Source organism: Gambusia affinis, linkage group LG14 (assembly GCF_019740435.1).
Source record: "Gambusia affinis linkage group LG14, SWU_Gaff_1.0, whole genome shotgun sequence".
Classification (NCBI taxonomy): domain Eukaryota; kingdom Metazoa; phylum Chordata; class Actinopteri; order Cyprinodontiformes; family Poeciliidae; genus Gambusia; species Gambusia affinis.
The window spans coordinates 19,626,351-19,641,772 of record NC_057881.1 but is presented as its reverse complement, the minus strand read 5'-3'; the positions used below and the strand labels follow the sequence as shown (position 1 = coordinate 19,641,772).

General features: G+C 44.7%; 1 protein-coding gene across 5 annotated transcripts in view; it reads left to right on the top strand.

Moving 5' to 3' along the window:
* The window catches only part of LOC122843148 (FH1/FH2 domain-containing protein 3-like), a 57,663-nt gene that overhangs the window by 26,207 nt on the left and 16,034 nt on the right, over nt 1-15,422 (top strand). For 2 of the 5 annotated variants that reach the window (XM_044137697.1, XM_044137695.1), the window contains exons 5-17: nt 1,196-1,307; nt 1,410-1,504; nt 2,291-2,434; nt 2,837-3,069; nt 3,192-3,218; nt 4,364-4,474; nt 5,320-5,736; nt 7,114-7,170; nt 7,314-7,448; nt 8,229-8,279; nt 11,410-11,627; nt 13,521-13,841; nt 13,947-14,638. In XM_044137697.1, coding sequence (XP_043993632.1) covers nt 1,196-1,307; nt 1,410-1,504; nt 2,291-2,434; nt 2,837-3,069; nt 3,192-3,218; nt 4,364-4,474; nt 5,320-5,736; nt 7,114-7,170; nt 7,314-7,448; nt 8,229-8,279; nt 11,410-11,627; nt 13,521-13,841; nt 13,947-14,638 — 2,613 coding nt within the window. The remainder of the gene's footprint in view (nt 1-1,195; nt 1,308-1,409; nt 1,505-2,290; nt 2,435-2,836; nt 3,070-3,191; nt 3,219-4,363; nt 4,475-5,319; nt 5,737-7,113; nt 7,171-7,313; nt 7,449-8,228; nt 8,280-11,409; nt 11,628-13,520; nt 13,842-13,946; nt 14,639-15,422) is intronic. The other 3 variants (XM_044137696.1, XM_044137698.1, XM_044137699.1) reach the window with 3 other exon arrangements.

Genomic DNA, 15,422 nt, shown 5'->3' with positions numbered 1-15,422 from the left:
AAAAAAACAGACTGCAGGCTGTCATTAGCTTTGAACAGCCACCCATTGTTTGGGAAACTGTATTTTTAGCAGCCATCCAAGGAAACGCACACAAACACATCTGGGAATGTAGCCTGCGCTCTCAGCTGACATGGTTTATTTATTTTTTCCTTCTCCTTCTTCAGCTGATCTTGCGGAGAGCGTGTAAAAAAGATATCATAATGTGTGCGGCATGTAAAACTCCACATTTAGGACTCTGCAGCACCTTTTGTTGGAGAACTTCACCGGTTGCTGAGGGAGGACAAATCGCACGCAACACGGGAGAGAGACGAGGATCCTATAAAAAAAAAAACACTAAAAATAATCTGTTTTACCGTAACAGCCAATTTCCTGACCGTAACTGTCACCCTTAGCATCAAATGCAACCCTAACTGCAGTTTGTCTCTGTGAACTGACTCTCCTCTCTGAAACGCATTTTGCATTATGGAGTTTTTTTTTGTTTTTTTGTTTTTATATCCCCGAATCCCAGCACTGCGTCTGTGTAAACAAGTTTACATCTTCCCAGAAGTGCCACTGTTTGCTCAGAGACGGAGACAAACAAAGGAGCAAAGTAACATCTGTTTTTCTTTGCTTCCACATCTTAAGACTACGCCATTCATTATGTGTCAAAGCATGAAGCAAACTGAGTCGCCCCTACAAAGCGTCGTCGTATCACTGTTTGCACCAAAGTGTGAAAAGGTAAATGTTTCTTCCACCATCACTTGATGGAAGAAACATTTTGTTCCCACTATCTCCACAGATCATTTGAATTTTCTACCAGCTGTTAAGTTCTGAGATATTTTGTTATGATTTATTTTTCTATGCAATAAAGCAGGTTGAATGAGGATTAGAATCAGACTCACTGGGAATATGACATTCTTAAGAAAAAATATACACCCTTGTATTCAAATATACATGAAATTTAAGCATTTATATCACCATTTTTGTCCACAGTCCATCTAGAATAGCCAACAACTGCTACACCAAGTGAAGTGGGGGAATGAAATGCTTTATTTTGGGGAATCAAATAAAAACCGGGAAGGGAGGAAATAGTAAGCTGTGATTATGAAAGAGGGTAAGAACAGGCAAACTGACCAGGAGCCACCAAAAACCAGGTTAGTCCATTTTCAGAAATGTGTTTTCATGTTTGGGTTTTTTTTTGTTTCCTCCCCTTCAGTTCCGGCTGGTGGTGAAAACGGCTCTGAAGCTGCTGCTGGTGTTTGTGGAGTACTCCGAGTCCAACGCGCCGCTGCTCATACAGGCCATCACCTCCGTGGACACCAAGAGAGGTACAACCACGTATATGTGCTCCTCCTCATATTGATTTCTGTTTGCTTGAATGCAGAAGAGATAGATGAGAGTTAATATTTCATTATCCGTGCGAATTTCAGGCTGCAAGTCTTGGTTCAATGCAATGGAGATCTTGCAGGAGAAAGATGGAGTGGACACCGAGCTGCTGGTCTACGCCATGACCCTCATCAACAAGGTGGGTATATAAGAGCTTCTCTGGGGTATTTTGAGCTCCTTCAGGGTCCTCCATAACTATTGCACTCTTAATAGTTTTTATGATTCATCTTGGGCCATGTCAAGATCATGAGAGCTCTCAAAGGGCCGTTCATGTTGCTATAATATTAGCAAACAGCTGTGTCTGCATTCGATCAGATTAAATGACACTAAACATCTCTTCACGCTGATGACTGGGATTTTTTTATCTTGCGGTCAAAATCCCTGATTTAGGCGTATTTGCAAGACATTTTGCAATATCTTCGCTCGTGTGTGATGGTAAAAGTGACTTTTTTTTAATACTCTCCACATCGATCACTGACTAAAACTGGACATCATCTGAGGTTGAGGCAGCAGTGAGGTAGAAGTGACAAATACTGCCACCTGCAGGTGGGATTTAGCATCGCGGGAGCTCATAGTTTTTGACAATTTCTGTTGAAAACTTGTAGTAAACTCACAATAATGCGTTAGCGTGATAAAGTGTGGGATTCTGTTGATTTCGCGGGAATTTTTGCAATCACAGGATCAAAAACCCTGATTGTTTGGTAGTTTAAAGACAAAAACTGCTTTGATTTGATTGATAGAGTAATATTTAACTCACAAGGTCCATCTAGAAGGTTCTCCTTAAGCTTCCTGCTGGACCCTAGAGGGCCTCATAAGAAGACTGCATGGATTTGCCTCTCCAGGCCTTGAATTTGACACGTGTGTTCTTTGACTACATGACATATAGCGTATATGTTGTGACTTGTGTTTTTGGTGGTTTCTGCAGACACTCGCGGCGCTGCCTGACCAGGACTCCTTCTACGACATGGTGGACAGTCTGGAGGAACAAGGCATGGACACAGTATCCCAGAGACACCTGGGAAGGAGAGGCACTGACCTGGACTTGGTGGAGCAGCTCAACATTTACGAGGTACAAACAAACTATGTACTGGTGATGTACAATGTGCTACGGATCAGATGGGCCATGTGGTATATGTACTGCCTTGCTTCTCTTGGATCTTCAAGAGAAGAACGTTTTATTACTCAGCAAAAACATCAAATCTTACCAACTGTTTTTGGTCTCGTTTCTCTAGTGCAAATATCTTAGTACACTAGAATTAAGACATGTAATGTAAGACATGGGTCCTTGGTTTAAGGCAAAGAATCGTAATATTGACAAAAAAGTTTTAGTTCCTATATCGTGCTGAAATGATACTTGTATGTCTTGTCTTATTTCAGGCACACTAAGGTTTTTGCACTAGAAAGTCGTCCAAAAACACTTGGTAAGACTTGGCATTTTTGCAGTTCTCGTATTTTTCCCTCTCTCTCCCAGATGACTCTGCGTCACGAAGACGGCGACGACGGCAGCCAGCCGCCGCCCACGGGATGCCGCGACCGCCGGCGCGTCAGCCTCGGCGGCGCGGAGAAGCATCGAGGCCTGGAGAGGCGTCGGAGTCGCCGGGCCTCGCTCGGCCGACCCGGGCAGGCCCCCTGCGGCCCTGCGGCCCCACAAAGGGCCGGCTTCCAGCCGTTCAGCGGACACAGGGCGGAGGATCTCAGCGAGAGGTGAGAGCGCTCGTCTGCAGGACCGTAGATGAGTTATGGAGTTTGCTGAAAGACGACCTTTCAAAGCCAAACATGTGAACCTCGAAGAGGGGATCTGATAGTTTTACCGCTTTTTGCCTCAGAGCTCTGTCAGGTTTCCTTCCGTCCATGTAAGTTCAAACATTCCCGGGAAGCACATCGACTGCCCCTCATGCACAGGATGTAACAGCCACCAGTGTGTATCCTCCTCCCGTCCCACAGTAACAGTGTGGATTTTCCTTCTGTGATGAAACATCCCTGATGTCTGCTCTCAGCTGTGTTATCCCACCTTCGGAGTTATCTCCAAATCTAATCCAAGCCTTCTCTCTGCTAAACCGGTGCAGTGATATTGCAGTGCTGTGATCATTTCCTACATATTAGGAAATCTGTTTTTAACAAATTCCAGTCTGTTATCTCTTGTCTTAACGTCCTGCTTTCATCCTCGGTCAGCCGTGGTCATGTGACCAGAGCAGATTAAGGTCCAAGCCCCAGATATTTTTAAAACGTAAACTCTGCACATGAGGATTAACACGAATCTAGAAAAAAGAGGGGAAATCCCAATTCTTTTTTTTTTTTTCCTAACGTGTTTGTTTTCATGTTCTTGACTTTGTCCTGCGTCTCATTATTATACGTGCATCGCAAAAGTGATCGAAACCTTCCGTAAATATAATATCCCCATGGTTCTGGATTCAACATGACAAAAGATGGGGGGTGAAATAAATGTATAAATTGACGCATATGAATATTTTTAAGCAGAAGTCATCTCATTCACCACTGAAGTTGTGGACTCGACTGCAACATGGCTCGTCTGGTTTCGGTACAAAACAACATCTCAGCGCCCCGATGCTGATCTCCAATCAGTTTTCCATCTCTCCTTCCAGCATTCCCTTCCTTTCCTCCGTCCCTGCCGTCATAACTTGTCTTCATGTGCATCTTGACCTGCTGGAGGCACCGAGCGTCCAATCAGAAACACTCATCCGCCAGTGTCCCCCCACGTCATTTTATAGTTCCTCCTCATGTTTCCAGTTAGTTCTGTTAACCGTCTTGATCTAATATTTGTCTCGTCCCTGCATGTCGTCTCCCAAACTAAATGCCCGCGAGGCTCTTAGGTCATCTCTAATCATTATGTCGGCCTCATCTAACCGACCTTGTTTATGAGAAGGTGTCCATTTGCATGCTGGTCTCATGTACCGCTTCATCTCTTCCTCAATCTTTCCCCCCGAATCTTCCCGTTATGTGTGCGTTTCCCTCCTCCATCGCCCACCCACGTCCATAGAGAGGAAGAATGTGGCGTAGAGGAGAAAGAGGAGGAGGAGGAGGAAGAAGAGACTCCTGTGACTGAATCTGATTCGGAAGAGAAGGAGGGGGCTAATCAGACCGCCTCCAGGTATTTTAGGTCTCGGTGGTGACATGGAAGTCAAATGTAGCGCTGCTTTCACGTGTCTTGGTGTTTTGTGTTGGGAAGCAGTAGTGAATGTGATTGTGTGTTTCGTCTTAGATGTGCAGTTAGTTTGAGCTTCTGACCCAACAAGGTGTCAACGCATTCATAAGAAGTCTTAAAATGTCTTAAATTCATAAAAGAAAAGTACGTTGGTGTGAAATGTGTTAATTATTACATTTTGTCTTGAAAGAACTATTTAATCTTGTTATAAGTAGCTCTTTTTTTGTCAGGCTAGAGTTTAAGTAGTGTGTAGACATCTTCATTCAAGACAGTTGAGGCTACCGCTAACTAGCTAGGAATGTATTCTTGCTAGCTAGCTTTTTCTGCATCTATTGTATAACTAAGTGAAAATTTGTCACCAACTGGCTAGACGACGTTCCACTGGCTCACTTTTTTTGCTAACCCATGAGAAGCTAGGTGCATTGGTGCTTTTAATCCAATATGACGGTTAAAAACTTATGAAAAGTTTTTAGCTTGTCATAAGCCAAGCTAAAAAGTGTTTAGTTTGGCATATAGCCCTCTGTAAACCATATGCAGTGTAGGAAACACACAGAGCTGCAAAACAAACCCCAGGAATGTCACCGTTTTTGCTAGGCACCCAACAGGATTCCTCGACCATCCACTGTGTTTACAGTTTATTCAGTCTTAAATTCACTGAAAGGGGTATTAAAAGGTCTTAAATTTGACTTGCTGAAACCTGCCGATGCCCCACCCATGTTTGTTGTGGTTTTGTTGACAGCCTCTCTCCAGGTATGTTTTCTGAAACCTTCAATCTAACCCTCTGCTCCTAGGGCTGCGTGCCCTACGTCCACCGTCCACAGGACCACCCTTCAGTCCATCACCATCTCCTCCAGAAAGGGAACCAAAAAGGACAATGAGCAGAAGCATCAGGCAGAAATACACCTGGCGTCTACGTCGTGCCCCTCTACCCCGACTCCCTCTTCTCCAGAGTGTGGCAGTAGTCTCGGCCCCCAGTCCCAGCCCTCCCTGCTGGCCACCCTGCTGGCCAGGAAGCGCTCTACAGTCACTGTCCCCGCCACCAAGGAAGTCAGCCCGCCGCTGCGCGGCAGCTCCCACCTGTCCCCTGACCACGTCCCCTACCTGCCCCACTCGCCCTTCCACCTCTTCTCGTACGACCTGGACGATGAGCCGGCGCCGTCGGCTCAGGCTAAACGCAGCGAGGAGTCGCCCAAAACAACACCTCCCAGGTCAGACGGAGAGCAGAACTTCTTCTTCTTCTTCTTCTCATGGCTGTCAGGAGATGTTTCTTCATATTTTTTTTTTTTTTCATTTTTTATGCATCCACTTTCTGTTTCTCGCTTTTATGTCTTCTGGCACCGACTTTGGATTTCTTTCGGCACCACTTTTCCTGCTCACCGACTTGTTTTCTTCTCACTTCCTTCCCGTCACACGCTTTGCGCCTTGAGTCCATCGCTGCTGTAGTTTTCCTCTCTCCTCTCGTCACTCAGCTGTCCTCAGTCTTCATTAGCTCTCCTGCTGGGTCGGTAATCTGCACTCTTTGGGAGCTTTCACAGTTCCAAGCTGTTCCCCCGTTTTTCAGCACAAGCTCCCCACTGCATCCACTGATCCCTTCTTATCTTCTCCGACTTTAAATCTCACTCCCATTCCCCTTAGATTCTTATCCTTCAGCAATGCTTTATCTCTTCTTTCTGTTTCCTTGCTTTGCTTTAGTACTTTATTTTGTTTTGGGTTTTCACACAACCACTACCATGTAGCTTGTGAGGAATGAGGGTCACTTAGTTGACTCTGTTAGTGAGTACATTCATTGTGTTCAACTCTGTTTCTGAAACAATGTACCTGAATTTGCTTCCATTCTTTTTTTCGCTATAAAAAATTATTTTATTCACATCCAGTCGCAAATGTATTCACACCCGTTGACATTTTTTCCTCACGTTTTGGAAGTTTTCTACCGCGTTTTCCCTACAATTAGCTGCTTTTAGTTTCCTCAAACCCACTAGTGGAAAGCACACCATGATGCTGCCACCACCATATGTTACCGTGGTAACCTGTGAAGGGGTTGTGTTCAGGGTTTCCACCATGCAGCGTTTCTGTAAGTCAGGCAGAAAACTTCAGTTTTCGTCTCATTCGATCAGGACAGCACGCAAAGGTTTTCACAAAACAGCTGTTTTTTACAAGACGTTACTTAAAAAAGTGATTGATTGGTGTTGCTTTTTTTTTTGTTTCATTTTTTTTTGACTTTTAAGAGTAATGAGTCACCATAACGACGACAAAAAAAAAAAAAAAAAAAAAAATCATACCAAAATGCCTCTGTGAGGTGATAAAATGAAGAAAAGTTCAAGAGGTTTTCTTTAGGCGTTATGTCATCACTTTCATTTGGGCAGCAAAGTTTTACATCTGAAGCCAGAAACTGTTTCATAATCGCACCAAGGCTTCAGTAGTGGGTGATTAGGGTCACCCTGGTGTTGCACCAGCAGTATTACGTCAGTGGGGTTCTGCTCGGGGTTCATGCCTCCAGTTTTACGCGCTGACTGTCAGGCGACCGGGCGACTAATGACTTCCATCAGTGTTGTTTTTTTTTTGACTGTTTTTTTTGTTTCCTTTAGGAGTGGAGTCGCGTCGTACGCCTCCCTCAGCACCCCGAGTACGCCCACAACCTCTAGGTGAGGGGGGCGACGTCAACATTTACTCCCAGCACTTCCTGACAGAAAAGAAAAATTAAAAATAAAGAAGCACACCAATGAGGATCGAACACGTTTGTAATAAACATATAGAAGTCCTCATGACAGTGCCTGTTTGTTGTTAGGGTGGCGTTAGGGGGACTGCTGTCCTCGTCCTACCGACAGCACCAGGAGTCTCTGGCGGCTGAGCGAGAGCGCCGCCGTGTGGAGAGGGAGGAGAGGCTGCAGAGGATAGAGCGAGAGGAGAGGAACAAGCACAGGTGAGGCAACGTTTTGGAAAGTTTCCCGGCTGTAAACTGTGAGGATGAAAACAGTGAGGAAGTGGAAGCAGCAGAAACCAAAGACGCAGCGTTTTCTTTCAAAGGCATGAGGAACGTTACACCCTCTAGACTCTTGAGAGCCACATAAATATAACTTTCAATACAAATGTTGCGTTTTTGAAGATTCTAGTGATCAAATCAAAGCTGTTTTTATCTGTGTATTTCCAAAATACATGAAGAAATGAGCTAATTTCAAGAAGTACTCATCAAATGCGAAGACAGATATTTGTTAATGTTTTAATAGTTAGTGGGTTGTGTTTATCGATATATTCTGTCACAACTGGCCCTTTAAGGACATTTGTGATCATGATATGATGAGAACGAGTTTGACACCGCTGCCTTCAGGGTTTAAAGCAGGATAAGACATTTTATTTATAAAGCCATGGGGCTGCTATGAATGTCTCATAATCTGATAACTTTATGTTTGTGTTTGCTCACGCTTAAAACAGAAAAGCAACATTTTCTTTTACATTTATTTCACCATGTTAGCCTCACTGGTGTCAGTAAAGTTATCCATTGCATACGTGTAGAATGGTTCAGATTTACTAAATGTAGTTTTGGCTTTCAAGGTGCGGGTTAAAAGAAAAGAAATCTAACAAACTGGTTTTTACCACGACACAGATTGGAATTTACTTCTTTCCGTGGTTTTTCTTCACCACGCTGGTCGGACTGGGCATGATGTTTATCCGTATCAATTCTCTGTTTGTGTGTTTTTCCCAGCCGCGACTATGTGGATAAAATGGAAGAGGCCCGGCTCGCGCGAGAGGAGCGGTAAGTTCCTGCTTGTTCTTAGGTTGAATCATTGCTCTCAGCTGCCACAGCGAAGTGTGTGGGTGTGTGTGTGTGTGTGCGTGTGCGTGTGTGTGTGGGTGTGTGTGTGGCTGAGTTCGCCTGTTTTCTCCATCCTCCTCCCCGTTTGGGAGTTGACTGTTTTAGCTGCGCGTCTCGAGGCGACCCGATTCGGAGGTCTTCGCGATGAATCCTCGCACCGATCCTCTCCTTACACGCAGGAAGAGTTTTCACGAGGCCTGTAAATCTGTGTTTGTGTGCAGATGGGAGTCACAGGAAGCGAGGGACTCGGGTCATGCCAGTCATTCTCAGTGTGGCCCTTTTTATTTGCGAGCCAGCTGTTTTAAAAGCTGCACCCAGAGTTTCTCTGTCGCTCCCCGCTTTTAAGTGAGAGTCCAGTGTCTGAGGAGATGACCCGTGTCAGCGCGAGGGAGCCGCTGTGTGTTGTATTTACGACGCATTTGGGTGTCGTGCTTACGGGGCTAGCACACATTTTTGTGTCCTCCCCACCTAATGTCCCTGTGGTATCCATTTACTTGACAAACAGCACAGAAACATCTGGTCCAAAAGGAAGAGTTAGAGCTTTAACTCCAGATAACAAAACAGATCGTTTGACAGCCTGCTCTCTCTGTGGGCTGCACTTTGCAACAAGTCATATGTGACGCTGCTGAATGAGTTTTAAGACATTAAATATTTAGACCTATTAAAGTTGAAACAGTTACAGTAAGCCTACTAATGTTACAAGTGCTAATGTCTCACAGCTCAAAGCTCTTCAGACAAACAGGATGCTTAAATGTCCTTAATATTAATCTTGGACATTTTTATTTATTTATTCAGAACATGTAAAATGTCAGAGAAGAACTTTGCATAGCAATTAAATAAAAACAAAACTTTGTCAAATTAGTAGGCAAAACCACAGGGAAATAAATGAAGGAAACAAAGAACCAACAAAGAATAAAGAAAAGAAATGAATAATAATAGCAAAGAAATAAAACGGAAAGGGAAGAAGTGACGAATTTAGGAAAGTGGTGAAGATGAAAGGAACCTGTGAAAGTTAGGGAGCTAATAAGGAAGGAAGAAAGAGGAGAGAAAATAAGACTGAAGGAGAAAATGACAAAAGGAATCGTGGAAGTAGTAAGGATGAAAATAAGAAAAGGAGGAGGGTGCAGAAAGAAGAAAGGACAAAATAAATGACTGGGGAAACGAAAAGGAAGGCAGCAAGGGAGACTGAAAAAAAGAAAAGTGAAAAATAAGAAAAAAAGATTAAAGCAAGAAGAAAGGATCAAAAGAGGTATGTGTGTGTTCAAAATGCAAATAATAAAACTGAAAATAATTTCCTGAAATCTTTGTTGTTCTGGTTTTTCACTTAAGCTGTAAAACTCTTAAATCCAATTTAATTCTATTCCATGCAGCCCAGAAGCTTTATATTAATTACATATTATATATATTCTAATAAGATGCAACAGTGAACGTTTTAAAACATAGATTCACAGTGGAGTGATGACTTCTCAACCCGTCACTTGGTGTTTGGTTTTCTGCAACACACACACACACACACACCCACACGCACACACACAGTTGTGCGGCTCTGACACAAACGAGCGCTAGCAGAAACACACGCTGAGCTAAAAGCTCAACATTTATAAATGCAGAGTTAGTCTGAAAAGCATTGAGAAGTGAAAGAGAACCAGACAAAATACTGGCCAAGAGTCTGAAACTCATCTGAATTTAAACCAGCGGAGAGAAGCTGTTTTATAGTTAACTACATTCCATCTCTTGTGAAAGTTTGCGTTGCTTCAGCTGCCTAAAATAAGTTTTGAGGGAAGAAAGAGAGATTGTCACGCTAACTGTTTGTCTTCCACCACTCCTTATGATTCTACCATCTAACATTTCCTGCAGGTTCTGTCCAGTCTCAAAGCATGCTAGCTGTTTTCTCAACTGAACAACTCTGCCAGATAGCATAGATTATGTATTTCACATACATTTATGTGAAAAGAAAGGTTCACAGATTATTAACTAGATTTTTTTTCGTCTCCTAAGTGAGACTCTGCCTGATGCCAGCTTACCGATTTGTCTGAAGAAAGTTTGCCGTACTCTTCGCTTTCAGCTATTAGATGTTTGAGGGTTTATGTGGAGAGGAAAAAAAAAAGATTAAAATAATGGATTATGTGGAAAATCTAAAAAATATATATATATATATATGCTGGAATGTAGCTTTAAGTAAATTATAGATAAGTTGTCTTATTTGCCATGATGATTTCTGCTGGCTTCTGTGGCCGTTTTGGTGCATCCTTAGTAAACATGAGCAGATTATACAACAGTGTGTGCTTTAATTGGCCAAGAACGGTTCTGCAGAAACGTACAATGCTCTGTTTTCAAAGAGGGATTAACTCACAATCAGCTCTCGCAGCAGGAGAGGTGTGCTTTGCAAACTCCCATTCAGCGCTTGTGTGTGTGTGTGTGTGTGTGTATGCATACGGTACGTTGAAGCCAACTATACACACTTGGCTCACACTAACTTCGGTTCACGCCTAATCACATGCAGATAGGGGACCCAACACACACCAGAGCGTTCGTGTCTGGTTGCTTCAGACATCTGAAGTGTCCTGATGCTAATGAAGCCCGAACAGAAGCTGCACACATTCACAGTGCGGTGGGAAAGAGGAGGGGCTAGAGAAAGAAGAAAGACACTGAAAGAGAGAGAGAGAGAGAGAGAGAGAGGGTTGACTCAGTGCCCTAAATTTTCATGAGGGCCAGCAGGTTGAACGGGGAAGTTTAGTGGTCAGAGAAAGGCTGGAAGTGAAGAAGGAGAAGGACGTAAGGAAGGGATCTGCAGCAGGTCTGGCTTTTTTTTGTTGTTGTTGTTGTTGTTGTTCTCTACTCCCTCTCCCTTTCTTCCAAATCTTTACGACTGGCAGGATTGATGCTGAAAGATTAGCAGATGAACCTGAACATGGAGAGTTACTTGTTACGTCGTGTTCAAGTGGCATTGACAGCAGCACTGACTCTCCGTTGCATCGTTTATAATCGACATACCATCGTTGGTCGAGATTTTTAAACAAGTGGTTTCGCTTTAGCCAACATCAGCGACTCATCTTTCGCTCTCCTTCAGGTATAAGAACGTAGAACGTCTGGCGGCGGAGGAGTACGAGAGGGACCGCGTCCGGGTGTCGAGGACTCGGCCTGACCTCAGCCTGCCCTTTGAACCCTCGGAGGCCTGGCCCTCGTCATCGCGCAGCAGCACGCCATCATCCTTTGCCTCCCAGGAGGAAGGAGAAGCTGATCTTGAACCCGAGACACCGTTCACCGCCCGCACCCCGTCTGAGGCTGGTAGGAGGACTCGTGTCTCAACAGAATCACCTGGTGTTTTTTGTCACCCAAAAGTCATTTTGGTGACACTGGGTTCGCCAAAATGTCCAATCTTGGGCTCAATAGAGCGTAGGCTGGCAGCAAGCACAAAGGTTGACCTTGTTTTGTTTTTTATTAAATCTATGTACTTACCATTCTTTCAATAAGGCCCCACTCGCTGCTGCTGTAAAGAAACCAAACATTTCTTGGACGACTAAAATAAAAAAGACAAAATATTTCTGCTCAAGGGAAACATGCACACTAAGAACCATCATCCATCAATCTCAATAAATGTATTAGGTTAATTTACTACTAAAGCTGGCAAAGCTGGCATGTCCATTAAACCTGTTAGCCTTACAAGCAAGATACTGTCAGCCAGGTATACCTGCTTTTCATGAAACAATACGATTCTGAAATCGTGGCCTTTATTTTGTCGATAAAACAGTTCAGTTGCATTATGCCGTTTTGAATCAATTCTTATTTTGTGGGGGATAAATGGTTGAAAGACACATTTTCGTTGTAGGCATGACAACCTTCTGTAAAGCTGAGTTTATCTGTGGTGAGCAAGTTCATAAATGCTAGATAAGATGAGGGAAAATATCTAGCTAACGCACATAGATGTGTGGCCCATGTTTCTCAGTCTTGTCCCAAAGTTGGGTTGACTAAAAAGCTCCCAGAGGGGTTAACAACGTTGCACTTCCTCCACAGGCAGAGTCAGTTGTCAGGGTCTCAGATGGTATCGAAAAAAACGTTAAACATCCATGTCGTGTTACACGTTTTACTCTTTGTTGCCTTGCATTCAAGCTAAATAAGCAGTTAGCATGCTAGTGTGAGGTAGCCCTTACACAATCCTGTTTGGAGCTAATCCTTTTAGGTCATTTATTATATCTTTGGGCCCCACATGTAAAACAAAACAAAACAAAAAAGGTTGGTAACATCTAACGGCATATTAGACTAAAACTAGCCAACTTTAAGCTAGCCTTGACATGCTATAAAAGGTAGCACACAATGTATATATTTGTTGTGACAGGGTGACACATTGAGTTGTAGTGTGTGTGGGATATAGGGAGTTAACATGTTGTCATTAAGTAACACCCCAGTGGATCCACAAACATCAACGTTAATGTTAGCTGATTAGTATCTAAAACTAGTGAATTTTGGCTTGTTTTGACACGGCGTTGTATATCTTTGTGTGCGTTAGCAGGTTCTTGAGTCTGGATGAAAACCAGACGGTCATCTGTTCAAGCATCTGTTTTGCCCCTTAGCAGTAAAACGAAAACGGCTTCACTTTGCCGTTTCAATTAGTATACAACTATGTGCAGTGGAAGAGAAAAAAGAAGGCAGATCGTGGACGCAGTAAGGGTGAGGAGGGAATGCGGGAGGTTCACAGTGACAGGGAGGATATGAATGCAAGGGTCAAATTGGTTTTTGAAAGAATCTTTTGACAGAGTGATCCCCAAACATCTCATGCAAGAAAAAACAAAAAAAACAGCCTTGTTTTGGAGCACAAGCGAAGCTGTGGGCCGAGGCACTGTAGCTCACACAGGCGAGCGTCTGCGGCGTGTTTTTCCAGACCCTGCCTGCATCACTGCGCGGACTGTGCTGCTGATTTACGTGTGTGTACCGTGTACACGGGCGGGATTCGATGCAAACAGGAACTTAATTCCTCATTTCCTGCTCATATCGAGCTCCTCCAACAGCCAGGCTTTGTTCGTGTTTGTATTTTTCTTGCCGGAAAAAGGTTCAATTCCATCCAGGCCAACGTTTTGCCAGACATAAATAGCACTTCGCTACAAATAATTCTGGTCTTCAAAACTCTTATTCAAGGCAAACGAAATTCTAGTTTGACTAAAAAGCTGCACTCTCTTGTGACAGAAGAAGCCGACGACTCCAGTGCCAGCGTGGAAGCGGAAGAGAAACAGGCAGGGGTTGAAGCAGAGGAAGTGGAAGAGCAGAAGGAAGGGGAGGACGAAGAAGTGCAGGAGGAAGTGGCGGCGGACAAGGAGGAGGACGTGAAGGAGCCTGAGCAGGAAGTGGAGAAGCAGAGAGAGGAGGAGGCGGAGGAGGACAGCGGCATCCTCAGTGACAAGGAGCGACAAAATGAGGAGGTAAACGAGAAGGACAACTGCTCGGCCTCCAGCATCTCCTCCGCCAGCAGCACCTTGGAGAGAGAGGAGAGGGTTAGCTCGGAGAATGGTGGGTAGCCTCTAAAGGAAAATCATCCAAATTCTCCTTTTTGTGGCTTTAATTTTTGGGAATTTCAAAATAAACTTTGGGATTATTTATTTTTTGTACCCCCAGGCTTCAAGGAGGCAGAAGTGAACGAAAATTGCAACAAGCTCCTCGATAGCAAACTCTTCATGCTGGACATGCTGTACTCCCAGAACTCAAAGCCCAGCGCCGAGGAGGAGGAAGAGCGGGAGGAGAAGGGGGAGGGGGAGGAAGAGGACAGGGAGACCCATCAGGAGACGAGCCTGGAGAGCAGCAACAAGGAGGACAAGTCGGAGCATCGACGGGGTATCCGTCCGATCGCCGAGCGCTTCGGTGACCTGGTCAGAGACCTTGGCTCATCCCACCCCCACCTGGACGCCCCGGCCAACGAGCCGCCTCCTCCGCCTCCGCCTCCGCCTCCGCCTCCTCCCAAAAAGGAGTCGGACACCATCTGGGACCAGCTCCTGGCCAGCCCCCGAGAGCTGCGCATCAGGGACATCAGCTTCACCGACCTGACGGACGACGATGACAAGGACATTCTGGACGCCGTTCTGCTGGGAGGGTGCGGCGACCTCCCGCCTCCGCCGCCTCCTCCACCGTTCATCCCACGGCTTCCTCCGCCGCCCCCCATTCTAGGTTGCTGCCCTCCTCCGCCTCCCTTGATCGGCGTCTTGAGGCCTCCGCCGCCTCCCTCCTCTAGCGGTCCAGCCACGGCGCCCCCTCCCTCCGAGCCGCCTCTCTTCAACAAGAAGAAGAAGACAATTAGGCTCTTCTGGAGCGAGGTGAGTCAGGAACAGTTCTAACCTGCTGATCATTTTCCCTTTTGGAGTTTGCATTAACTGCATTCTACAATACATGTTTTATATTTATGTTGGCCTTCCTGCCCTGAACTCATAGGAGCCGAATCGTTGTGAAACGGCATGTGATTGATAATGTGATTGATAATGTGAAACAAAGAGGAAATTATCTTCCAACTTTTGGATGGTTAGCTCTAGAACCGGTGTATTTATTTCTCAAGCTAAAGTCTAACTCCCTGTTTAAAAGTGGAGGCCTGCGGCAGCACCACGTTCGCTGATGCTATTGGTCCTCGATGTTTATGGGTTGAGCTTGGGACCGCTCCTTCACGTCTCTCTCTCTGTCGATTTCCTGTCTGAATTCTGGAAATAAAGGCCACTATTGCCACAAAAACCTAAAATATACAGACCGAAGTGAACAGCAAACACGACTCTGTATACGGAGAAGAAACAACTTCTTCCATCTTTTGTCCTTCCTCTGCCTTCATTTCATTACTCCTCACTGATACTCAAACTTGTTTGCTCAGTAACAACTTCCACATTTAGGAATTTTGTCAGCACAACCTGTTATCTGATCTACTGAACAGAGAATATCTTTTTCCTGAGTCGCCCATCGCCACTCGACTTCTCAGTGCACAAGTAGCTTTATTGAACTCTCCACAGATAATGAGGAGAGTTTGGATCCAGACTAGTCGTCATTTTGTCAAAGTGATTTTGTTTGTTCAGCCACTTAGTCCTCAGGCAACGACTCCTTCTCTATGTCCCAGATCTG